This window comes from Bradysia coprophila (genome assembly GCF_014529535.1).
Source record: "Bradysia coprophila strain Holo2 chromosome X unlocalized genomic scaffold, BU_Bcop_v1 contig_79, whole genome shotgun sequence".
NCBI lineage: Eukaryota > Metazoa > Arthropoda > Insecta > Diptera > Sciaridae > Bradysia > Bradysia coprophila.
In genome coordinates, this window is record NW_023503370.1 from 75,157 (window position 1) to 101,761 (window position 26,605).

Here is a 26,605-nt window from a genome sequence, read left to right on the forward strand (position 1 = left end):
AATTCCAGCATCTTATCCTTATCCCAAATTTCCGTATTTAAAAAAGTGAGCGAAAACACACGAATTAAAACGAAAATTTTTAGTTTATTGAATTGAACGAAAAAGAAATTTTTTTTCATAGAATTTGACATCGAAATCAACGAATTAATAAAGCAAATTATAAAACGAAATATTATTCACATCAACTTGAACTTAAATCTTGTCGTGTAAACGCAATTATCCTACGTATTTAACACGTTCACACTAATATTAATGTTGTTGCATGATAGACATGTCTACACCAACAAGACTATTGGATCTACGTTCCGAGTGACCCGTTCCACGTCGACTTTGAGGCATCACATCCGATACATCAACGTCGTCACCCATTTCTTCGTCTGTTGCTTCATTCTCCGGTTCGATTTCAACATTTGGACCATTCAGTAGATATTGACGAAGATCTTCCAAACATTTTCGAACACTACCCTCTGCCTGAGCGTCGATTTTGGCGCTTAATACGTCCATACTAAAATAAAGATTTGAAGTGAAAACCAGCAATAATGTAAAAACAGATCTTTGAAAGTGTGATAGCATTAAGGAACAATCGACTAAATACTGAAGAAACGGTTCTACGCGACCAGTAATCCATTTACTTAGTTGATCAAAGAAAAATGTAAAAAATGAACGTCTTTCCTAGATCAATGCGTCAATTTACTAGTCAGCACAGGCTTTGTGCAGTGCACAAATGGTGGCATTAGTACATTTCATAAGTATCGCTGTCCTGAGAACAAAGTCTATGGATCTACTGTAGCCGCTTCGCACTCAGAGCCCCGATACCTGTCCAACGCACTATACCACCGTTTTTGCACATTCTGAAAGTGTCAAATCTTGAATAGTAAATTACTCACATCAGAATTCATGTTAATAATTCTGAATTGATTCTCAAACTGTGGGCTGAGCTAGTGGCTCTCGTTGATGCTAATAAATCGACCGCAGTTCTCTACTCCTTTTGTATTAGAAATTAGAGATTTTGCATATATTTTTACAGCCTGGACATTGATGACATAACTCTGGGCGTTATACATTTTGGAGCGTTATTTTCCTGATGGTGTTATTATAGCGTCCCGAATTTTTTGTTATGATTTAAAGAAGCTCACGCCCTGCTGATTTTATCTTAACACCTTGCTATCAAACTGCATGCTATTATGAATATAAAGCTGCAGAAAGGATACTTACACTTGCTTCTGATAATCAATAGTGGTCGAATTACTTTTCAGGTGATTTTTGTACACATTTACTTGAACATTCCAGACTACCTTAGGCCGTGAAAAGTTCATGGAATAGAGTTCAAGATTACGGAGAAAAAGCATCGCCGCAATTTTGGTTGCATCGCTCTCCGATTCGGTTTTTGCGACGAATTGAAACAATTTGTTCACGATTGGCTGAAAAAAATGGGGTCCAAAAAAGTCCAATTTATCCGGGCAATGATTGTTGCTGGGGAAATTTCACTTACATTTACTTGTCTTTTTCTCACAAGCTCCACTATACAATACATCGACTCAACAAACATCCCAAATTTATCACTTGCAGATCCGTTGTTCAAAATCGTTTCCAGGAACTCTTCAGCTGCAGCGACTGTGTGAATCTGCAATTCAGTTCAGTTTGGAATGAATGAATTTTTGCTGTGATAAAATCATACTGAACATACCTCAAATCGAGGATAGCACTCGAAAATTACGGAAGGCAGCGGAACATCTGTATGAGCCTGTCTATAAATATTTTTAGCACTACGCCAGAAAGTTGACACCAAACGCAGATCATTCCGGATAGCGTCTTTCTTCGCATCCGAATCGTAGTTTGAACGAAAAGCTGGGAAAAAATAAAATGAAAATTGTCTGAAATTGCTATAACGTTTTTCAATAGCTTACTAATTGAAATTGCGATAAGTGATGAAAACGATTTCATCAGTTCCATTCCTGGTGGTGGTTGGAAGGTTGACTGATATATGCAAATGGCTATGCCCAACTGACATTCGTGATCGACAAAATGCGTAATTAATTTCGGGTTAAATGTTTTTCAATATCACACAGCTTACATGTGCAGCAGCAAATGATTGTTTTTCAGCTGCATAAATTCCTCTGGATAAAAAACGAAAGACACGACGAGCTTCATCTTCAACTGTGTTCCGTGCTTCACCTGGAAATCTTTCTGGAGTCGATTGGAAAGCTGCTAACATACGCATCAACAAGGAAGCGTATAGAACTGAAATTTGAAACGAAAGTAAGGTTCACGCGAAATTGTTTAGACTCTGCCGGATCTGCTGGAGATGACTTTGTAAGTAAAATCGATCATTGCCAAATTGTCACCAAAATTTCTTAGAAAATAATTTACGAAAGAACCACTCACCTTTTGCATCATTACTGACACTTTCGAATCTTTTTTTAAAATAATCGAACACCCGTCTTCGGTCATGTGGATTCAATATTTTGAAAATATCGAAAACGTTATCTGCCGCCAGCATCAATGTAACCGTTTCCATTCTCCGATTACCTGATGTCTCCTCCAACAGTAGTTTCTCAACTAGACCCACTAACTTATCATGGTCGTATCCAACAGCCTTTAATACTGTCAATAAATCGACAGCTGTACCATACAGGCTACATCGGTGAAATACTTCCGGCACAACCAGCAACATTTGCTGTAAATGAAGATTTTGTTTTAAGCAACTACATTCGGAGCATTATCTTCAATTATCTACCTTGGAAAACCCTTCATCATTCTTGGCTCTAGATAAATCGAAGATGTTGATCAGACGACACAATAGTTCCGGATGGGATTTCACGTAAGTGATATGACGAAACACGGTCTTCATTAAGTTTATGTAAGCTTGACCTGCATAAAAAACGTAATTTTAATAATTGCAAGACACTGTTCTGCTCAATGCAACTGATGTCAATTTGAAATTAGATTCTGAACTTCACGAAAAAGAGGCCGAAACTGCCAGTCGAAAGCCCAAAGCTCCACAACAAATTGCGTGAACGCGATGTGTTTGAACGACATTACTTACGCTTATTTGGGTCGTCAAGCAAAGTCTTAGCAGCATTGTCGACAAACAGAATGATTACAGCGCACGTAGTTGGACTGTCTGCAACATGTTTACGCAATAGAGAAAACAGTGTCTCACATGTTGCGAAATCAATGTGGGGTTTGATCAGATTTATGAGTCTCTCAGCGACTTGTTGCTCCAACAGGTGTAGTTGAGCAGGCAATTTATAGATGTGATCCTGAAAACATGGATGAAAATATGCTTGCCGAAAGCATCGAAATATTGATAAATTCTTACATTATGTCGAAGGAAAACCTGAATGACTCTTTCGACTAGATTGCATGATCTGATTTCTTCGACCTCCTCAGTACCTTGTGTTTCCAAGAGGAGAAGCTCTAGTGCATCATGGTGCCAATAGAGAGCGTAAACAAAGACCAATGTCCAATCAATTTCACACGGAATGTTCTTCTCCCGAGTATATCTAATGAATGAAAAGCAAAACGATTTGAAATGATCAGTGTCGATTCAATGGTACGACTTCGGACAACACAAAATCACTTCTATCTTTAAAGCGACAAATCGGATAAGGCACAAAGTCACTTACTCCAGCACCAATTTAAGCATGTTTATCATCGTTCTCCGATGGTATGTGACTTTCACCTTGAATAGCATGTGCAATGGTTCCTCCAACTGTATTCGCGATAACCACATGGCCATATTCATCTTGGCTACTTCATCATTCGATTTAAGTGAAAAGTTCACAGCATCCAGGTATTTCCTTACTGTCTGAATGTCACCACCAAGTAATCCGTTTCGGTAATCCAAAATTTTGGCAGTTATAGGAAAGAAAGCGTCCGACGAGAAGATCACATTTTCTCCAATTAATTCGTAAAATGCCTCGATACAATCTACATATCGCTCGAATAGTTGCCAAGATGTTTTGTCTTTTTTTTTGAGCGCTTTATTTTTCTCGTCAGCAACAGCCTCGACACACTTATAGTAAAGTAACATGCTGTCAATTATGTCTTTGTTCGTATTGAAATCCGGAACAGAAATCATTTTCTTCAGAAGCGATGCGCTCATCGCACCACTGACCACCGTAAATAGACCGTTTTTGCAGTGCTTCGGTAGGTCTTTCATAAACTGACCGATTTGAATCCAACATTGAAGAGAAAGTTTTTTTTCGATGGTTACGTCGAATATCCGTCCAACAGCATCAACCACATCGAAGAAGTTTTTCACAAAATATTTGTTAGCAACCGGAAAAACGATTTTCGCCTGTAAAATGTAGAAGAGTGTGACTGTATCCTTTATGTCTATCGAATTAAGAAAGTGATATGAAGATCCATACGGTTTCAATGTGAAGATGTTTGAAAAACGCTGTGTTCACTCCTCCTGCAGAGGTTATAGTAAAATCCGGAATTTTCGCAGTAACTTCTAGCGCTTCGATAATCCAATGGATAATTTGTTTTGCAGTTACTTCTACGTCAGGCTGAAGACTTTTCAATCCGTCTAAAATAACCTAGAAACATTTTCACGAAATAATAGTTATTTATGTACGTGTGGCAATTTCGCGAGTTGTAGCCTGAGCCAAGCAAAAGTGCCTAAAATCAATCGTCCAATACAGGTAAACATGTAACACGTCATGCAAAAGGACGAAAAAATAATCTAAAATTGACCTGATTTTCGTTCCCGAAGCATGAAAATTGAAAACTCAATTGAAAGAAAAGGTTTCAATTTTACTGACGAACAATGAATGGAAACGTGGCATGGCCTAACCACAAAGGACGTGAAAAATGTTGTAGCTCACCTGTGAACGCATTTTTGAGGTTAATGCAGTCAGGCTTTACACAAATATTTTGAACGTTAAGAAAAACGATTTTATCGTCTAGATCTGACAAAGTTTATTCAGAACCGGCAAAGGTTTTGTACCGAAGAATACATTAACAACACAATCACGCCGTAACACAGTCAATGACTTAAAAAATATAAATGAACATAATGTCTTAAAGTTAGACCATCTCTGCCTCTCTTTTTCGAACAGACGTAACTGAGAAATTTCAATTTACTGCATTATGCTCACTTCACTCACTGTCTAAAAAAAAAATTGTTCTCTCTTTCAATTGTAAACGATGAGCAAACGGAGTGCGGTTCAATAAATGAAGTTATTTGCAAGGTTGCGATCGCTAACGATTTTTATTAGCGACGCTAACGCTAACGCTAATTTCGAAAAATGTTAGCGTCGCTAAACCTATTCGCTAACCGAAAAAAAATTAGCGCGCTAGTAGCGGCCGCTAATAGCGATCGCTAATGTTTCGCTAAAAGATCTCATAAATAAGACGATTTTTTAATTTATAATTTTTTTAACATTTTTGATCATGCTGAACATGATGAAATCTCAATAATTTTTTAAATATTGTTTTTGATGAACTTTGATTGAATTTTGAGGAAAATTTATTAGATTTTATGATTACGAAACAGCAAAGCTCTCATTTCTCATTTGACAGCGATCGGTTCTCTAAACGAATTTCGAAAAATTGGGAAGCCTTTCAGAAGCGGAACTACTGCGTATAACTGCATTGTATTTTATGAATAGACGACCAATCTCAAATCGAAACTTTTGAATACAGAAAATTTTGTATTTTTAAAGAATATCTTTTGAAAAGTCTTTAAATAATGTCTGAGCGATCGTTTTCTTTAGCCGGCTACCCCTTGTCAAATAGAATAAAGCTGGTTCGAAAAGAATTGACTTTGTAGACAAAAGTTCGACAGTAAAGTTCCGAAAATAAATGTTGAAGATTGCCTTTTTACTAGTATATTTACTAGTATATATAGTTGGCATACTAGTGATGAACAATTGGAAAGTAAAGCTTTCATGTGAATTTTGTTAATGCAAAGCATGAAAAGTATTTTACACGATTGCGAGTTGAAGTTGGTCTAATACATGAAATCTCATAAACTTTCAACGGACTTTGAATGATTTTTCAACGCTTCACTTCTAGTTATGCAAATAACAATTCTAATAATTCAATATTAAATTGTTCAATACCTAGAAAGTTCTGTTTTTCATTAGCGAAGTGATTAGCGATCAGCGAAAATTTTTTCGCTAATGATATTCTAGCGAGCGCTAACGCTAGTAGCGACAAATTTTAAAAATTAGCGTCGCTATCAGCGGCGCTAGTAGCGTCGCTAATGACTAGCGACGCTAGTGCAACCTTGGTTATTTGTTAACCTAGGGACGAAAATTTGGATATTTCACGTAGAGGCCACAAGAAACACGATAAAATGAAATTTCCCCGACTTTTCTTCCCGAGATCAACACAACGTTTTTCACATCAAAGGCTTCCGAAGTTTCAGCTGTGGTGAGAAAAGAACAGTCTTGCAGTGGTGGTGGTGGGTCAACAGATGCGGCATCTTGAAAGTCAACATCAATTTTCAATTTCGGACACATAGACTTTTCAGTATTGCATAACAGTTTGTTGGAGGTCGATCAAAGTAACATGATTAAACGAATAAGAATAAGTAGATCCTAGTATCCTAGCGCACAATGTTACATCAGTAATAAAGATATCGTTTATTGAATCGGTCGTATATACAAATCACACCTTGTAACACAGTTTGGTTGATTTTTTGGTGTATTTTAAGCTTAACCAATTAAAGATATCCACCAGAACTATCTGATCTATACACACTTTACTTCAGCTTTCGAATTTCTTAAATTTCCTAGTTCTTGTTGCGATAGAATCGATGTCATACAAATTCTGACCTGAGACCTAAATCTAACAGACAATTCTGAAACTCAACTTGAGCTTGATACCAGAGATTTCCTCTGTAAAAAATTGTTAAACGCCAGTTCTTTATAAGAAAATTATTAAAAAGAATGTAATGTGTAACGTCAATTAAATTGCTTTAAGGAAATCTTGTAATTTACGAAGGTTATAATACCGAAACCCACTATAAAATGATAAAGTTATAAAACACAACTGAAAGATTGGTGTGCCATCTATTCCTAATGGCAGAAGCTTATGAGGGGAAAAAGAATGTAAACTATTCAAAAAATGTACTTAAATATGACCGTAACTAAGTTGCAACGACAATAGTTTCAACTAAATTATCATGAAATGAATCATTGATTTAGTTGAACATTTTAGGAAACGCAAATATCATCGCATCATTTATCAATAAATTTGAACTTATAAAGTTGAAAACATCGTTTCAACTGCACTGATCTATGAGACCTCTCTCGGAATCTTTCTTATTCAATGATTTGAAGTTGCGGGAAAATGAAGGAAAAAACGATACAACGATATGTTCGTAGATCTCACTCTACTGAACAGTCTATGGTGTAGAATTCTCTGCAAATGCCAACCAATTAGCTTCACTCTCTCTCTCTCTCTCTCTCTCTCTCTGGTAGAAATCAGCTACCATTCTCATCATCAGAACATCCACCATATCTCAACATTTATCTGTATTTAATGCTTTTTTGAAATCGACGTTCGACTCGTGCACATATTATTCATTTTACAGACAATATTGAGTGTAACACTTTTGAAAAAAAATTATAGACTGTTTTCGTTCAGAATTTATACTTCAAAAATGATACGAAAAATAAATCAGCAAACATTTTTGCATGCAATAGATGTTATAGTCTCCCCGGGTGATGTAGGGTAATTCCTGAATGTAAACAGTTTATCAGAGTCACTTAATTTTAACAATAATCGTTTGGCATTCATACCGTATACCTCTTGTTTCTTTTAGTGTTTAGTGAAATAGCATCGACGTTACGTTCAGTAATTTTGGTCATATTCCCTCAGCCTCGACCGGATACTTTTGTTATGTCAAAAAGTGTTATGTGTGTGTGTGCGGTATGTCAAAACGTAGAATAAATTTGTATCATACAATTTCAGTTGGACGTTAGACGTTGGACGGATTGAAACGTCAGAGAGTAATTTCTTTAGAAGCACATAAATCGTAATATTATTCGATTGTTTGTGTTTATAACTGCAATTCTCAAAAAATTTAACATTGATAACGTCTTTTTCATGTGTACAATTTTGAGTGAATCCCAAATCAAGAATAAATTACACAAAAATCACAACTGAATATTTCTAGTATTTCTACCGTTTTTTATTAATCGATGCATAGCAGTGGATAAGGAGACACAATTTTTTTTAATTTCATTCACCAGAAGGTTATCAAACGTGATTCTTTGGTTTGGCCATAAATTTTGGTGTTAATTTTTTTTTGATATTCAGTTCCGTGCGTGATTGCAAAAATAATTAATTAAAAGTGCATTTTTAAGTGATTTTCGATTTTATTTCGATTCAGATTCTCCGTTTCGTTTCATAGTTTAGTTTCTTGCCAATTATAAACAAAAACAACACAAAAAACATCGAAAAGAAATGAAGACAGATTATGGTCGAAATGTTGTGTAGTATAGTTTTTCCATCCATGCACGAGTATGTTTACGTTGGCTCATTGTTGTTAGCAACCGTGTGTATTTCACCATTTATATAGAAGGTAAATTCTAGCGCAAAAAGGCGGAGTGACCTGTTTATATGTTGAACTGTGAAGAAAATAAAAAATTCGTAATCAACTGCAAATAATTTCTTATGTGTCGCGACCAGCCAGTCAAAAAATTTATAAAATAAATTGTGCAAATTAATATTAATAATATATCTCGTCAGTGTGATTTCCATACGATATTCAAATGTAATTTGTGTGTACTCAGAAAAAAAATTTTTTTTCGTTTAAATCAAAAAGTCAGTCATACTATGGCCCGACAAGTGACACTCGTAAACGCAATGCAAACACGGTATTGTGGCCAATGAAATTGAAATTGAATTTTATCGGGTCTTCACTTCACTCGGTTTCAATATGGAAATATGACGACGCTACCAGTAGCTATATATACTGCAAAATAAATAATAAATCAAAACGGTTGGAATAAAATTTAATGCAGCAGCAACATAATATTATGGTAAGTCCATGTTTATTCTTACATTAAGCATAAATTATTCCAGTGTGTTAATTATATATTACTCACTGGTTATTACTACTTGTCGTCATTATTGATATATTTATGTTAATTTTTGGTTTATGGTCGTTGCGGAGACCTAGTTAATTGGTTTTATAGTTCAGGTGCATCATGGTCTCTCATCCATTGGGAAACGTTTTTTTTTTTTTTAAATTTAACCAGTTAAAGCTTAATTATCACCGAAGACAGTGAAGAAAATTCACGATAGGCAATGTCTATAAAATACCGAATGTTCGTTTAAGATTCGCTAATTTAAAAATGGATTATTCACTTGACTGAAAGTACGGATGATAAACACTCTAAAATGTTTTTCACACTTTATTCATTCCTTGATTTCCATAAACTTTTTTTTTTAATCGATGATGAATGAAATTCCTTAGGTTAAGTTCGAAGATAGGCTATGGCGGACGGGTGATCCGAGAGATATTCCCAAAAGTATTTTTGTCTCATCGCTTGATAACACGATAACTTGAAAGTAGTTTTGTGCTGGGCACAGGTGGCAGCACTAAACTATTGGTGGGGTGATATCGTCAGCACATAATGTATAGATTTCAGTCCTGCAATTGTATTTTGAATAAAGTTGATATATTAGAGGTCTCCCATACAAAGTTACATGTTTTGAGCAGAAAGTAGTTTTGTGCTGGACACAGGTGACAGCACTAAACTATTGGTGGGGTGATATTGTCAGCACACAATGTGTACATTTTAGTTCTAGAATTGTATTTTGGGTGTAGTTGATATATTAGGGGTCTACCATACAAAGTGACATGTTTTGAATAGAAAGTAATTTTGTGCTCGGGTGCCTGAGCAGCACAAAACTTTTGGGTAGCATCATTCGAAAGCACAAAACCTAGCTCATAATAATCAGCAACGAAAACCCCAGCCCAAAAAGGTGGGGGCGCTGACGACATATACCTCTTGATTAATCCTCAATAGATTTCCAAAAACGTTTTTTCAATCGACGAGGACTGAAATTCTTGAGGCTAGGTTCTTTAATGGAAAGTATTAGAGTACAGCTTCGTGGTACAGCTTGATAAAAAAAAATTGAACGAGGGTGTGCTTTGTGGCCTGATCGAAGCGAGGGCCGTAATCCACACGAATTTCATTTTTGTTCAATAAATAAGCAAGAAACCTTTTCGGCACCTTTTATAGCAGACAATAGAACTTTACGATCATTTGAAAATGTAAGACTTAGCTCGCCTTGTTAAATTGAGGAATTTATGAGAAAGTAGGTCAGGGTGCAGATTCTCGTATTTTCGTAACTTTAAAAATTCGTAACTTGACAGTTCTTATGGGATTTTATACATGCAACTGTCAAGTTACGAATATTTAGGGTTACTATCGCACGAGAATGATATTTTATGATATTTTTGTAACAATCGCAAAAATTCATCGAGGAAATCATTCAGTCAAGGGACCTGACCCACCCACTAGTAGTGAATTGTTGGTCGTCTGGTTTTGTATTTAATGCTGATTGATGTCGATTACTTTTGACCAATGTGTCGATACAAGTAGCATCCTTTTATACATATTACATGAGAAGAAGAAGACATGAGCGTTTTACCTTCCCGTTACTTCAAGCAGTTCCGAACTGCTTACTCCCTTTATTTTGCACCTTTAGAGTGTAAGATTTTGTATCCATAGACGAGATGCCCAATCCTCCTCAGAAACCTATTTCGGTCCTGACTTTCGGACTACTTACTATCCGTACGACTAGGTACAGTAGGTCTACTAGGAGCGAGAAATGTCATGGAATGCCTTGCCTAAACTTCGTTTTATTATTCAATTCAAATCATGACGCCCGCTGAACCGTCCAGCCCTGATCAAACACGTTTCGCTATTATTACATATTAATTATCTGTAAACGTTAAAGTTAAGTTTTTCGCCCCTTCTCTCTGCACGCCGATTTAAACAATAAGATAAATTTACAAAATAGCCGTGACTGTAAACATTGGTGATAACATTGTTGATGTTCTATATTAAATACGAGGGATGACGCATTTCTTACACTAATATTTATAAATTAAAATGGACTAATTGGAAAAGTGTGTCACTCCCCGATTAAAAACATTCAATCCTAATTTATGGATTTTTTGTCTGTCCTTAACTAATAATTCAAACTGTGAGAATGGCTTAAGAAAATATAACGGAAATATGAAATAAAATATCGAAGCAGTCTTGGCGGTATTTTAATAAAGTTATGCCTCATGGCAGAAATCGTAAAAGTGACTCTCTGTCGAAACAAGTACACAATATATTTAAAAAAAAAATCGCAACATAAACCGACATGCCATATGTATAAAAATTGATCCCATTGCCTTATTTATTCGAAATCAAAATGTTGTTATTGTTTGGTACATTTAACCCTGTTTGTTTGACGACATCAAAAATTTTCGTATACCTTTTTCCCATAAAATGATAAACTGCGTGACATTATAAAAGGAGCTATACTCATAAACGTTATACTTGTCGTCTACGTGTCATTTCTAATAAAACAGTAAATAAACAAGGAACATCAACATTATTTTAACATGCACAGCACACAACGAACGTATACGACAACGAATTCTAAATTTCGCAGTCACAAAGCGAATTTATAGAATAGGGATGTATCTGGACGCATTTGAATATAAATACGTTTATGCCTACGGTAGATTTGTGTAGATGTTTGAACTTTCATACATTTTTATGGAGATAAATAACAAAACGTTCTTGCTACTTGCTATACATACCTTTAGTGTGTGTGCATTAAAAAAAATTTTAAAGACAAATTTCTAGTAAGAAGACAATTAGCTGTCTTGAATTTCCATTTTCACGATATGAATTCTGCTAAATAAAGATGAATAGTTCCGTCAAGGTATAAGGTAAATAAACGTTTTGTCAGTTGACGAGGATGGGAAATGATGTAACTTTCATCAAAGCACTAGAAGGAAATGAATTTTAGGATTTGTTTAATGGTTGTTTTAAAGATTGATTATTTCTATTTAAACTACTAATTTCTCTACAAATTGTAAGATTTAAGTATATTAGGAGTCATTCATAAATTACAATTTTTGATAAATAAAATATTTCGCCGAGATTTTTGGACAGCGGCAGTGTTCCCATAACGGATGCTGCGTTTCCACGTTGTATAGCAACGTGATAGATAACTTGTTGCTCGTTTTTCTTGTGTTATAATTGATATCTTGCTTCCAATCTTCTTTAACAATGCAAGACCTGCCGAACCAAAAATGCCTGATGTTTCCGTTGCGACCGGGACAAAAATGAATTGATCCATCAGATTATCGTACTTTTCATATTTTTCATTTTCAGTTGGTCTTGCGGCATAGCCTGGTGTGCGTGAATTTCGTTGAACGTATGATCTCGCGAATGTATCTGCACATGTAAAGTCCCATAAAAGAGATTTTCCTTTTTCCCATGGAACAAGAGTAAAGCCGTCTGGCTTTTTTCCATCGGATCTAGAACACCCTGGTGGTTCACGTACACATGGTACTTCCGCTGATTTTAATGATCGTTGGATTAAATTGTTGGCCAATTCGTGTCTGGGTTTCGTACCGGCAGCCTTTGTGCATGACAGTCCATGTCTTCCGAATTTATCCACCTTAGAACCCCAGACACATTTGTGCGGCTGTACAATAGCCAAATCGAGCCGCAACGAAACAGAAATCCGAAATTCGTCGTTGCTCATGCGTGTTCCCAGTTGTGGGGAAGGAAGAGCTTCTAACCAAGCACCTGTTTCTTTAAACGAATTTGCCAAGAATCTTGCTTTGTCAATTTCATTGTTCAGAGAATTTTGAATGTTGATAATTTTCTCTTCGATTTCAAATGCTTCCCATGAATGTTGGATATTTCGAATCGACTCCTCTGGTAAAGCACCAAACTGTCTACACCATAGTTCTTCTGCATCCACCTTATCAAGATCCGGTTGTCGGTAGTTTTCAGATTTAACAGTCTTTTTTTTCATGGATAATTAGAGTGGCCTTCATCGAATAAAAATGCACTGTTGAATCAAGAACGTGACAATAGCCGACACCTACAGATTTGATTTTTCTGAGAATTTTGAGTGAAGCGAGTCAGAAGTCAGTTAAAAATGGAGAGCCCACGAGGGCCTACATAATTAGAAAAGTTTCAATCATTTAGTTCTCACAATCCGTAAATTTTAAACGATAACCAACCTTTACCGATTTAACATGTACATAAACGAACAGCAAGCACCAGACAAAGTTGAAAAAAAAAATATAATTCAAGTTTCAAAGAAGCTGTACCGGGTCGATGTTTTCGACTTTAATCTGTTCGCGAAACTTTTTTTATTTTCTGCTTCTGTGACGTTTTTCTACTCGTGTTGCATCAGTCGAGGGATGGAAAAACAAAATTCAGAGCTATATCCGTTTCTGTGCTGAAAAAAAGTTTTTAAACAAATTACTTATGAACGGAAGTGTCGACGGAAATTTTATTGAATCCATCGTTTTTGTAATTATTTTGCTATCAATGTTTATTAGCGAAAAGTGTTTTTAACAAGTGCAAGAAGTAGAAAAATTGGATGTCGGTAGTCATTTAAGTTGGTTTGGAAGTACAGATCGTACAGATAAACAGAAATGAAAGGGGAATAAGATTTAGTTTTCTACAGACAAACGTTCGTCTTGTATATCGTACTTGTTTTAATAGATTCAGGGAAAAGGAAATTCATTTCTTTATACGAAATTACGAATAAAGTGCGCTATGAAGTTTGACCATAAAATTGGTTTTATTCCATCAAAAGTAAATTTGTAGTTTTAACTTTTCATGGTTCGCAAATAATAAACGGAAAAGAAAAATGTAAAACCATAAATAAGTTTTGTTTATTTATGACTCCAAAATTTAATTTTTGTTTGCAATCATAAAAAGATAAATGGCGAAATGAGACACCGAACAAGCCGCCAAGAAGCATAGTTTATGAATAATATACATTTCGCAATTGTGTGTATGGATACCCATTAAATCCTGTTTGGAAATTTATATTATACTAAAAATCAATGAATCACTGTCAATGTGTATAACACGCCACACTACAAAACAACCAAACCATCCACACGTCAATAATTTACACCCATAAAAGACACTTTTAATAATATCCAAGTTTTTTTCCCGTTAAATCCCTTCATCTGACTCAATAAATCTTTCCGTTGAAAAAATAATTTTTAAAGATGAAACATTTTAAATTTCGTGAATTTTTGTATATCACTTGAAGATATACGCAGAAATTAACGAAGTGACTATTGGCACCCGGTGCAAGTGAAAGTAGTATAAAATGTCTATTGGAACCGGTGCAAATAGAATAAAATGTCTATTGGCACCCGGTGCAGTGCAAATAACAATTACAGACTATTTGCACCCGATACCAATAGCACCTACGATGAATTAAACTTTTGTCTGACGCGCGGTTATAAAATATTTTACTTAAATGCGAATCACTCCAGTTAACAGATTGAATTTAACGTAATGCCAAAAAGGGATTCGAATGATGGCATGTATTAATACACAAACACAAGAAGGCGGGGAGAAAAGAAGCAAGACCAAAAAAAAAACATTGAACTTTTTGACTTTGAATAAACAAGTCATTAATAACTTCTTGCTTTTCTTCTTCTGTGAAGACATTGCAAATAGGTATTTATGGTTCTGTTCATTATCTTTACCACTCACAAAAATTGACATTATACGAAATATAGAGACGCACAATCACAAAGAAAAACAAGACATTAATATTTCGTATATTTGATGAGGAAAATCAATGTTTGAGGTCAACGTGGGCTTTTGTGTGGCGGGTAAAAGCTTCAATCGAGAAGCATATCCTTTTCAATTACAACTTAAATTCAAGACAGTTATCATTTCTCTGTTGTGTGTCCCCCCCTTCAGTATCTTTATATATATTCAAAGACTGAATCCACATTTGCCACAACAGAAAACCGAAAATGTTTTTGATGTATTTGATAAATGAGTGGTGGTCGCTTTAAAAATAAGTTTTTATTTGAAATGAAAATGAACAGACAAACAAAGCATAACCAAACAAACCAATTCGATATAAAGCGAAGTCTAATAAATTGCCAATGAGATTTTGCAAAGTTTAACACTTGATGTGACGTTCACTTTGAGAACTTTGGGTATTATCGATAAATGTACTTAACGGTACGTCCTTTCAATCACAGTTTTTCGCGTTCGTTCAGACAGAATTTTTTGTGTAAAAATTCAAAACAACCAATTAATTGGCTCATCAATATAATTGGCTGAATAAAATATACGTCGATTTCAATTGTTCCCTGATCAAGAGCTTATTTCCTTACCCCGTGTTCAAATCATGTTCGACAGTCAGCCAAATAAAGGGATTTAAAATTACGTTTAAATGGACGCGGAATTTTTCGTTTACTGTGAATCAAATTAAAATGCGAACTAAATCGAAGCTGATAACAATATTCTTAGTTGTTGTTGCAATGGCGTAGCTTAGATTTGCACACATTTAGTAAAATTAAGCTAATTCCACATTTCCTGGAACACGAAAATATTCAACCACCGTGGCAGGTATACGTTTTCAGTGAATTATAGCGACTTTCAGCTGAGTGAAGCTTTTTTTTTCTCTATCGTTGAACAAATGCCTTGACTATAAATCGGAATCTTCGAATTTATTTGCATGGTCTTGTGGATTTAACAGAAACGGAGCGTGGGTTGGTGTAAACAAACACCCTCTAAATTCCTTAAATTTCACATCTCAACATCCACCACATTTTTGAACTCAGGTATTTTGTGTCTGTGAAGATATACGTCTCGGGGGGGTTATTCACTTGTCAGTAATTCCAAGGATTGCAAATAAAAGTAGTTGAGCTTAAAGAACACCGTATTTGCAATGTAACATTGCCAATGTTGAAACTTGGTTTGAGTTATATGCTACGTTGTTAGTATGGCACTGATATATAATGAAAGAGCCCAGCAGTTCGTTCTTTCGGTGAACTACATTCTATTTACGTTTGGCTTAAGCTGTTTTATAATGACTGTAATTTGAAGGAAAAGAACTCTTTTCGACATAAGTTCGTTCAGCGAAAGGATTTTGACCTACTTTCAAGTGCAACAATCCTTCAAACGGTTGAAAAAAACATTTTTTTTTTGTCAAACGAAAGAAATCAAAATTTGTCGCGAAGTTGCTTTAATCGACTTTCAGAACAGGCATAAGTTCTCAAGAAATCGATCGCAATAATAAATTAAAGCATGAAGATAACTGGCATGTAATGTCTTTCACCATCAACACGATACCACTAAATAACTACATTTCGTCATTATTGTCGTGTACCGTTTTATATCTTTATTTTCTTACATAAATTTCACCCTAAAACATCGCTACTGGGACAATTTAAAGCACGAAACTTGTCGCCCATTTAGAGAGATATATTTTTGGCTTTTATGTAGAGTCTTTTAATGATGAACCGGAGATTAGGCATTTTTGTAAAACTTTGATTAAAATATTAATTTTTAAAACGTTTCCCACTTGCTGTGCTATACATTCATCAAACGGATTTGGTGCTAACTCTCAATTATACTTCTATCATCGATCCAATTTTGAATTTTGAGAATTTCGTTATTTAATATGGAGCCAATTAAATCAATTTCCATTTTATCGCCTATTGTAAAGCTTTATTCGATAAATTACATGGCCGTGGGGTTTCTGGTTGTTCATATGTATGCGTACGACCTAAAGTTTTGGCGTGTTTTTTTTAACGTTGGAGTTTTCTCTACGCAACGACAGCGAAAAAATTGCCTCATTTTTCATTTCATTTCACTTTTTTTTGTTATAAAAGTAAAGTCTAATCGAAATATTATTATCTGAGAACACATTTCAATTCATTTACAAATCAACTGCGCCAACCTTGAATATTTTACCATCAACACATTAATTTGTAATCAATCATAATTTTCCATTTCACTCTCTATTCGTTCGATTTGGTTGATTAAGTATATAGGTAGGTACGGGCCATTCGATGTGAACGTGTTTTATTTCTTTCGCATTACACTTTCGTCCTCGGTTGTTAATTACACAGAACAGACGTAATAATACATCCCATGGTGGATTGTTTTTATTATATAAACATCTATCTGCTGTTTCGACTTCATTACACACATATTAGCAGTCATGAAATGCCCCTATACATTGACACTCAAATAACGTAACCACATCATCATCATCATACGTAAACGACAAATTTTGATTTTTAGTCATTTGAATGAACTTTGTGTATTATGGCTCTCCCACAGTGAATCAATTGACACTAATTGTTTGCTCCTCGATTGATGCTGTGTTTACTGCACAGAGTGTGACGCAAGTTTTCTTTTAATCATATTTATGGCACTCTTTACAGCGATGGTTTTAATTAATGCGTAAAACAAGACAATTGCCTCATCAATTTGTTATAATTTAATTGAGTTATTTGGAACTGGAAGAGATTTTGCTTTAACTCGAACAAATTTTTTTGTCTTATCTCTTAAATGGACCGAGTCATTCAATTATTCTTCAGCAGGAATACCAAAATTTTCTTCACTTCACAATCGATATAATTAAAATGCATGCAGCGCAGACACTATTTCGTTTAAGATGACTAGCAATTTTCTTTCTTTTTTTAAAAATATTATTCAGTTTAAAGTTCAATAAACAGCAGTAACCCCAATAACATAACCAACTAGACATTATTACCATAAGCAAAAAAAAAGACAAAAAGAATTAGAATAAAAAAATGTTTCACCAAAATCAATACCGACCAATCGTCACATCATTGTTCCTTTCATACACTCTGTGGCAGGCATCCAACATGTCAATAATGGCCGGAATTTTTAGAAATTTTGCGGAATGTGTCACAATATTCGAAAGTTGGAATGTTAATCCACGAAAGGCACTTGTGGCGTTTGTTTTATCAATCTGTTTCACGTTCAATCGGCTGAAATTGTACGAAAATGTGTGAGTTCGTGTACACCTCAGTGAGAAATGACCATCGACCAAACCTCCCCACATATAGTTTCATTATTTCACGTCACCTATAAGATTGTGATACTTCTTTGTCGCCGCCATTTTAGAGTGGGCTTTGATTTTTGGTTGTTGTACGCCACACATAATTAATAAGTTTAAGCTTTTTTATATAAGTATGTTACGCAGATTGCTTGATGAAAAAGGCTTAACATAACCCCTTGCTTTCGACCTTAAAAAAACTCATTCGGAACTGTCTTAGATTAACTATATTTGTTGTAGTGAATCAGTAGTGACATTAGTAATCTGGTACCAACAATTACCAACAATTACCAAACATTTCTTGCAATTTTTTGCAACAAAAGATATATTTCCGTCATGTCTTGAAATTTGTTTGTCATGTTGACTTTGAAAATTCTGTGAAAATTGTCTACTCTAACAAGTGGACGACTAGGTCACAATAAAAGAAGGCTTTGGGAATCCTGTCTAGCAGAGAATATAATCTGACGCGAATTTATGGCAAATTTTCTTATGTTAGTGCATGGAAAATTTGTAGTTCAACATTCTATATATAAAAAAGCTAAAGCAATTAATTTGTCAAATTTGATTTTTTTAAATTATTTTTGGTTGAGTAAGATAATTGTTTCGAACCGACGAATTAGACAAGATACATTTAATTACAAAATAATAAAAGAGTCAAATTTTGGCATTCCAACGCAAAGCTCAAGCTAATTAGCTTCATAGCAATCCTAAACGGTCAAAGGATTGAATTTGTCTGACAAACAATGCTGACAAATGAAGATATAGGCATGATATCAACCGATTTACATAATTTTAATCTTACCACACGAAACGCTTTGTCAACAGAACGCTCAACTTTCGACAAAAATAGAAAAAAAAATTAAAATCATAAAAAGCTTGGCTCATATAACAATTTTACTATACGGCACGGGTCCAATGTGATCTAAAAATAACATTTTATATAATTCGCTATGACTTTGATGCATCGTTATCTACTGTAGGATATTACACTTAAACGATTAAACGACACCCAATAAACATCGAATTGATTGTTTGACTTGGCTTTTACGATTTTCTAACACAAAAGAACACCGTGAAAAATCCAACCAATTTCTTAATATACCGTTGAATGTCGAATGTCGTTCTCGCAAGAGCAGAATGTTTTAAAGCACTTTTGTATGTCGCAGACATAAAATTAATTAAATCAGCCAACAACGTTTATATTGGTGAATAAATGAGACTTTGAAACGACAGATTGTTATCGGATTACATTACAAAAGATTAAGTTTTGAAGAGGATTTTTGCGGTGTGGTCAGCTCAGAATCTACTTGGTTCTCTTCCATTTAGATTTAATCGATACGCGACAAAATTACGCTATTTTATTATAACAACTCCGTCGATATGGTGTATGTGTATAATGTATATTAAAAGTATAGAAAATGCATGCAGAACGGTGGACGTAATTGTTCGGTAATAAAAAAAAATATCTCGTCGCCACTGTTTGCAGCAATTACATTGGATGAGTCAAAGGCTGATATTCTATTTTTTCCTCTCGTGTATCTAACAGAGTATACAATATAGGTGCATAACCTCATTTGTTGTGGTGTGCAATGCACGCCGATTGATAATCGACCAGAAAACTCTTTAATAACATAATTAAGGAGTTCTAATTATAGCATGTTCGATTTCGACGAGAAAAACCATACACGTAGATAAACGCTCAATTGAAAACCCTATTTTGATTGTTGCATTTTAATGTAATTGTAAATGTAATGACGCTATAAAAGATCACATTGTTCGATTGCATCGACAGAAGCATTTTTTTTTATTATTTCTTTCGGCATACACGTATTATGCATGATCAAGGCTCATTGATCATACAAAAACGATTCTAAATTAATTATTTACGTTGCCTGGTATAACATGCCACAGTCAAACATATGGGATGAAAAAAAAAACAGAAAAAACATCGTTTGGTCATTTCTGTGTGGGATTTTCTCTATTTAGCTGTTTCGATTTTCGGTTCGTTTGGTTGTATGACTTTTGAGTGCAAATATGTGGTTAAAACATAAAATTTATTGTTTTGCTGGATTATACTGTTGGGAAGTGAGTAATTTGTTTTGATACGAAATTTATATTATTTGATGAATGAATTGTACGGTTAGTTAAATCATGTGTGTAATTTTGTATGCGCACAAATGACGCAAATTAAATCGAATAGTTTTGAAATAAAACGAAATGATAAAACATTTTCTATGGCATTTTTTGGCTCTAATTGAGTCTTGTTGTGAGTCATTTTGTGTCTTTGCATTTGGTCGGAAATTGCATTTAAACAGATGTCAGCGTCAGCTGCATGCTACAGCATCGGAAATTATTTTTTTCTGAGATGATGAGACCTTTCATCGAATGGAAAGTTTTTAATTCCCCGTGTTTGCTATTCGGACTGAAATTTCTACACTTTGACTTGATCATTTTTCGATAAAAAAAATATTTAATGTAAGCGTGGGTTTACACCTATAAGCGAAAACGCGAACAATTACGATGTTCTAGAAGACGATTTTGTTTAAAAAGCAATACATTTTGATTACTTCACTACATTACTTCAGCTCAGCTAAAGTTCGGAACAGGTTGAACGCGGTTGACCGCGAAAACCCAGGTTCAGGTAAAAATGTCTCAACTTTTCAATTTTCAAGGTCAGGCTTCAGGTAACCTGAAATTTTCATACAATATTCCTTGGTTCCTTAATTCAGGGTTTTGACTTAATTACCAAATGCTGGTTTTAGGTCAAGTCAAAATCAATTACATCAGATTTAGGTCAACAAAACAGGTTCATGTTTTTTTTTTCAGGTTGACCTGACCTGTTTCGAACTTTAAGTTCAGCAACAAGCGGTTCGATACAAAACCGCTCAATTTTCTGCTCTGTGTTTTACTTGAGTTTCTGTTTTCTCCATATAAAAATACATGTAAAATTCACAAAAAAAAACAGAAAACCACGAAACAGAAAAGGCGTCGGTTTTCAAAATTCCGCTAGTGTATTTTCACTAACAGACACTCACTTTGTGAAAATGAATCAGGTGTGTTCTGAGTGTTCTGTCATTGAAAATGTTTTTTTAAAATGATAATTGTTCTACAAGCATTGCTTGCATTGCTATTAGATAAATTTATTGAGCGGAAAAAAAGACTGCTCACAATAATGACGCAGCCAGTGAAAAATCGATCTTTTCTTTAAAAAAATAAAATTACAATAAATAAAAGTCATCTATCTTATTCTTCCCCAATTTACCCAAAATGCAAGCTGTGTTTCCACGTTGTATCGCGATCGAAATCCGTTGTAAAAGAAATTCCTTTGATTTAACTTCACCAGTTACTCTCTTCATCAAAGAACCTAATTGATCAACAAATTTCTTTGTTTCTGGACCTTTTGTCTCTCTGCTTTTTCAGCAGCTGAGCGTGCTTTCTTCGATGAAATACATCCCACAAGGGAGACCTACCATGACTCCATGGTATCAATATCAAAGTCAAAGCATCTGGTCTTTTACCATCATCTCTTGATATACCAGGCTTATACCATATATTGCTTGCATGCTATGATAGATTTATGACCCGTGCGAGTGGAAACCTAATCTAAATTAGGTCTCCAGTCCTCTCCCCGATGTCAAAGCTGATACAGCCAAGTATTTGAAATAAACAGAAACATATGATTTCCGTCAAATGCTTGTGTAGCATATAATGAAAGTGGCGATATAATTGTAGACGGAAACTATCTATTCGGAACAGTTCTAAACAGATGTCAACAGCAATCTTTAAGAATTATTTAGTGTCAGCCTGTTCTTTACTACCATATTATTTACAGTGCTGGTTCGCAAAGTCATGATCCTGGTATCACAAAATTTCTGATTTGTTAAAACGCTGAAAACTCTGTTCGAAATCTGAAATTTGAATATTGGTTTAGTAATAACATCGCAAATAGACCAGAGTGCTTATTAGTGACTATTATCGAACAAATCTGTTAATGTATTTGGGTCAAACGTGTTATGATTGTTCCCATTTATATATTATATGTCAGCTGCAAGACATTATACTGAAGTGATATGCTGATCATGTAAATGAATCTAAAAATCATAGTATATCACACACTGTCATTGTACAATTTATTCCATCCACAAATATAATTTCATTCACCAATTTGCATTTGTGCCCGAGATTTATAAACACATTTTCAGCTAAATAAACGATTATATGCAAATATACATCAAGAGCTTATACCATATAATCGTTAATCCTTAACGTTGTGAACGTATCATTAAAGAAAGACAGAAAAAATACCGGCAATCTTTTCGCGTAATGACAATGGAAAATTAATTTAAAATCTGTCCGTAACAGTCTGAAACAATTGCGAGTCGTACTTGTTCATTCTTCTTTTTAGAAGTTGTCACTGAGTGTATGTACAATGTTGTACACACGCACACAATACAGCAAGTTTCCATAAAAATCATCTCTATATGATAATGTTTTAAGTAAAAAAAAGATTTAAAAAAAATGTAAGGAAAACCTGTTGAATTCGTATTATCCAACCGACTTATATATTCATTGTAAAACACCCACAGCATCCCGACGGCAAATTTTTCTATATATACGTACATAAAAGTGAGTATTGTTCGTTACACAATTGAATTCAAGACAGCCATTGCATTAAGTATGTGCGTAAACTGGTTCAGCACATTTATATATAACTTCCTTCAGACGAAATATCATGCATAAAATGACATAGGAATATTTGAATATAAATGCACATTCGCATGCCTTCTCCGATGTTATTAAACACGACACAACACTCGGATATGTACGGTCTGTATACCTACACCTATAGATAGTAAACGCTCATCCGTTTGAAATTAAGTTACATAAAAACTAATTCACTAAGATGGACAGGCGGTATTGTATCTATCTCTATCTCTTTCTCTAACGGCATGTTAAGCGGTGTAGTTATCGCACGTAGGCTGAGGGACGACATTTTATTGCGGTAAGCAACAACAGAACAACCAAAAAAAGTGTCGCTAATCACATTAGAGAATAGAATTTCATCCATCAAACGGTACAATATTTAATAAACATTTCATTCTCTGCCGTTTTACATGTCAGATTTCGATTCAGAGGCGAATGACCTCTTTAATATCAATTAGTCTTAATTTATGACTTTATGTAATAAAATCACAACTAACACGCAAAGTGTGCAGAATGAACGGCAAAACGGACCCTACTACTATAATAAATATTATTTCTTTTTTTTTAAATGTGGACAGCATATTTACAACAAAATGTCGTCGTCGCTTTTCCAGTTAAAAACAATCATTTTGCTGAGTTAAATGTCGGACTCACATCATCATGATCTTGGGTGTAAATCATCAAACAAATTCATATTAAAAATTCAAGTTCAAACTAAATGAACCGAAAGGTTAATAGACAACGTTCACTCTGTTATTAAATAGTGAAGTAAAAAAATTGATTATTATAGTGAGATATACCGGCTCCGGATGTACTGGTATGATTGAAGATGGAGATAAATTATTAATTTTTACTTTCCTTTCATCTATTCATGCGAAAATTCTTTGTTAATATCAACATGGTTTATGGTTTCCCGTAAAATTTGCGGAGCTTTAGTTGGGATGGAACCAAAACAAATTGATGACTTTGTATATTTTTAGTAGACTCTGAGCAAAAAAGTTGAAACTTTTATGCATAGACGTATGTTAGAGAAACGAACACTGAGACAGATGAAAACATTGCAATCAACGGGTATACAATGTTATACGGTCAATATAACGAATTCCAAACGAAATTCTTGGAAATGCAATTGATTTCAGTTGTTTTGTACGGCAATTTGAATGGTATGTAAAGTGGCGATTAGCAAATTGTTTTTCTAGTATTCTGTGTATACTGTCAAACAGATCCAACCCTTCAACACATCTCGTTTTATCACTTTGTTATACAATAACATCACAGTCGTATCATTTACCAAAAGAATTTCCGGATATCATTTTCAGTCTTCTAATTTAGTTGACAAAGTATAAATCTACATGCATAATGGAACCATGAATTTATTGAGAACATGGCATCGGAATTAAAAATTGTGCTAACATTTTCTTCACTTTTCTCGTTGGTTTTCTTGTTTGCATTTCATGAATTGGTTCATTCTACAAACCTACGTTGATATATTGCCTTTTAGAGTAATCCAATATAAATTTGCTGTAGGGGGTAGTGCTTGAAAAGCAAATCATAATTAGTTATACACGGACGTTAAACGCATTTATGACAATTTTATGTTCACTCGAACAAAAATTCATTCAAGTACTCGAAATGAAATGACATAGCGTCGTGCAGACAATTTTTAGTTTTACCTTTTTATCATAACATTAAGTGACCATTTCGTGGCCGTTTTTTTTCTCTAGTTCTTTTTTTTCATTAATGTAATGAGGCATTTATTCAGTGTCTTTATGGGTAGTAGACTCATTTATATTAATGAACTGTTGATTAGTCTGTGTATGTTTTATCATGATTGTCGCACAAGTTTTATTTTCATTTCAAATTGCCTAATGTGTAAAATTATTATGCAATGAGTGCGAATGCTTTAAAACCGTTTGATTTATGACATAATTGATTTATCAAATTTGTTTACCGGTACTTTCGAAAATTGATTTTCTTACTCAATTCATTTCATTTGAATCCGGAACATATGACAAAACAATAACCAATAGTTTAACTATCTAACACTGATGTACATTCGTCCCCTTTTACTCAAAGCCATCGCTAAGTGGAGATTGTCTACCGAGTTTTCATCTGATCTTCAAAGTCAGGTTTTTCTCCTACAGTGTACTGGTAATATTCGGACGTTGTTTTCTTTAGGTTTACCATTATGTTTAATGGAATTACTGGTAGATTTTTCCAATATTGGTCAAAATTGAGTTAATAACGGTAAAGTGTTCAAAACGAGTTGGACCATTTATCGGTGAACATGAACATGATATGAAAGCTCTTTAGAATACCGGTCTCTGGCTCTAAACTTGACATCTTGAATGACGTCCGACCATGCTAGTAATATCGACATGATTCATCTCGAACTATATTTAGAATTGAAATTTAGCACTTGGTGGCTGTAAGACATACAGCACTGTATGTATACACTACGACTATCCAAAAATTCATTTATTCACCCCTCAATTACTCCAAGGGCTCTGTAGAAATCTATAATCTGGCTTTAACTATTTAAGCATTCGATTGAACTTACCTTGGATAACAAAATTTGAATTAAATTTTCCCATATCGAACGACAAAAAAAAGCCTTCATTCACGTCAATCTACGGCACGCATGGGGGCGGTGTAACTTACGCAATTAATTCTATGTGAATTATCTTTTTTAATCATCTTGTACGCATCTTCAAACGAACGGATATCATTTTGTGTGCGTAATACGTAATACATTCACATCGTATTAATTTCGATTGATGGAACGAAGTTAATTTTCTGCTACAGAATCAAAATCCTTCAAATTGAACTATTGATCCCTTACGTAAAACCATCTCAGATACCCATCATGCGGAATGAACGATAATGAAGAAAGCACAAAATCATCTCTAATTATCAAATTACATTTTCACTTCATATTCTTTATAAGTTTCTATAGAATCTTTACCTTTGAAAAGGGTGTAATTGGTTGAATAATGTAAACGCACCTAACAAAACTTTATCGTTGTATCAAAATATAAGTATACGTTAGGACGACACCGTATATATATTAGTGAAAACATACCGACCATTTTAATTATTATTACGTCGCATAAATAAGTTCTAGTGTTTGTCGAAACGAGGATATCAGTTTGCATTATACACGATTTTTGTTTAATTTAACATCCGCCACCTATTTAAATTTCTCTTGAAGAAGTAGACCTACAATATAGGTCCCACACTGGGCAGAGTCTTTCTTTCATTTAAGTTACGTAATGCCAATTAAGGAAAGATTTTCATCACAGGAAAATGGTTGAAGTCAGTACCTCAGTTTAGACTCACCTACCAATAAGAAGACTTTTTAACAAACTACAAAATCCATTACACTGCAGTTCGACACAAATAAATGTTACAGGAAAAGTCAGTGAAATTTAGACGTGAATTTTCACCAGCTGGTCTATTTATAAAAACAAAACTACCACGCGCTAACCATTTCACTCGAATAAACAAGTATAAGCACTTTTGTTTGTATGAGTAGAAAAACGGCTGGAGAAAATTCACTTAACACAAAATGCTACCGTCCACCTTCGAATAGCCTATGTTGTTGTACGGAATATTAGCCGCGATTTTTCTTAGAAATTTAAACTTTTTAGAAAATATTATAAGTACGATTGTTATCAGACTGTAACAGTAAGTTTTCTATATTGAATATAATTATGATTTTCGTCCGTGTTCAATGGCATTGGAAAGCTTAATCTATCACCGAGTATACATACCTAACAAAAGTGCTCTTACAAATCGAAAAAATTAAAGTTTTCTTCTT

General features: G+C 34.4%; 2 protein-coding genes across 4 annotated transcripts in view; one reads left to right on the plus strand and one right to left on the minus strand.

Annotated features, from left to right (window-relative positions):
* Positions 1-83: 83 nt before the first annotated feature.
* On the minus strand, positions 84-5,078 carry LOC119070327. Its single transcript, XM_037174596.1, has 13 exons — positions 4,836-5,078; positions 4,377-4,547; positions 3,630-4,303; positions 3,323-3,506; positions 3,047-3,263; positions 2,738-2,871; positions 2,386-2,677; positions 2,075-2,241; positions 1,908-2,004; positions 1,688-1,848; positions 1,493-1,624; positions 1,216-1,421; positions 84-505 (listed from the first exon to the last, which is right to left on the minus strand). The coding sequence occupies exons 1-13, from the start codon at positions 4,845-4,847 to the stop codon at positions 250-252; spliced, it is 2,703 nt and encodes a 900-aa protein (XP_037030491.1). The 5' UTR covers positions 4,848-5,078; the 3' UTR covers positions 84-249.
* A 2,866-nt stretch (positions 5,079-7,944) lies between these two features.
* The window catches only part of LOC119070332 (adenylate cyclase type 9), an 85,404-nt gene continuing 66,743 nt past the window's right edge, over positions 7,945-26,605 (plus strand). For 2 of the 3 annotated variants that reach the window (XM_037174604.1, XM_037174603.1), the window contains exon 1: positions 7,945-9,005. Coding sequence is in view for 1 of the 3 variants with exons in the window: in XM_037174603.1 (XP_037030498.1) it covers positions 8,982-9,005 (24 nt within the window). In the remaining 2 variants the exon portion in view is untranslated. Of the gene's footprint in view, positions 9,006-20,028; positions 20,167-26,605 lie in introns of those variants that run through there. The other variant, XM_037174605.1, reaches the window with a different exon arrangement.

Coding starts and splice junctions, on each gene's coding strand:
- LOC119070327 (XM_037174596.1), bottom strand. Junction 3,507..3,629: donor ATGCTTAAATTGGTGCTGGA/GTAAGTGACTTT, acceptor TTCATTCATTAG/ATATACTCGGGAGAAGAACA. Junction 1,422..1,492: donor TGAGAAAAAGACAAGTAAAT/GTAAGTGAAATT, acceptor CATTTTTTTCAG/CCAATCGTGAACAAATTGTT.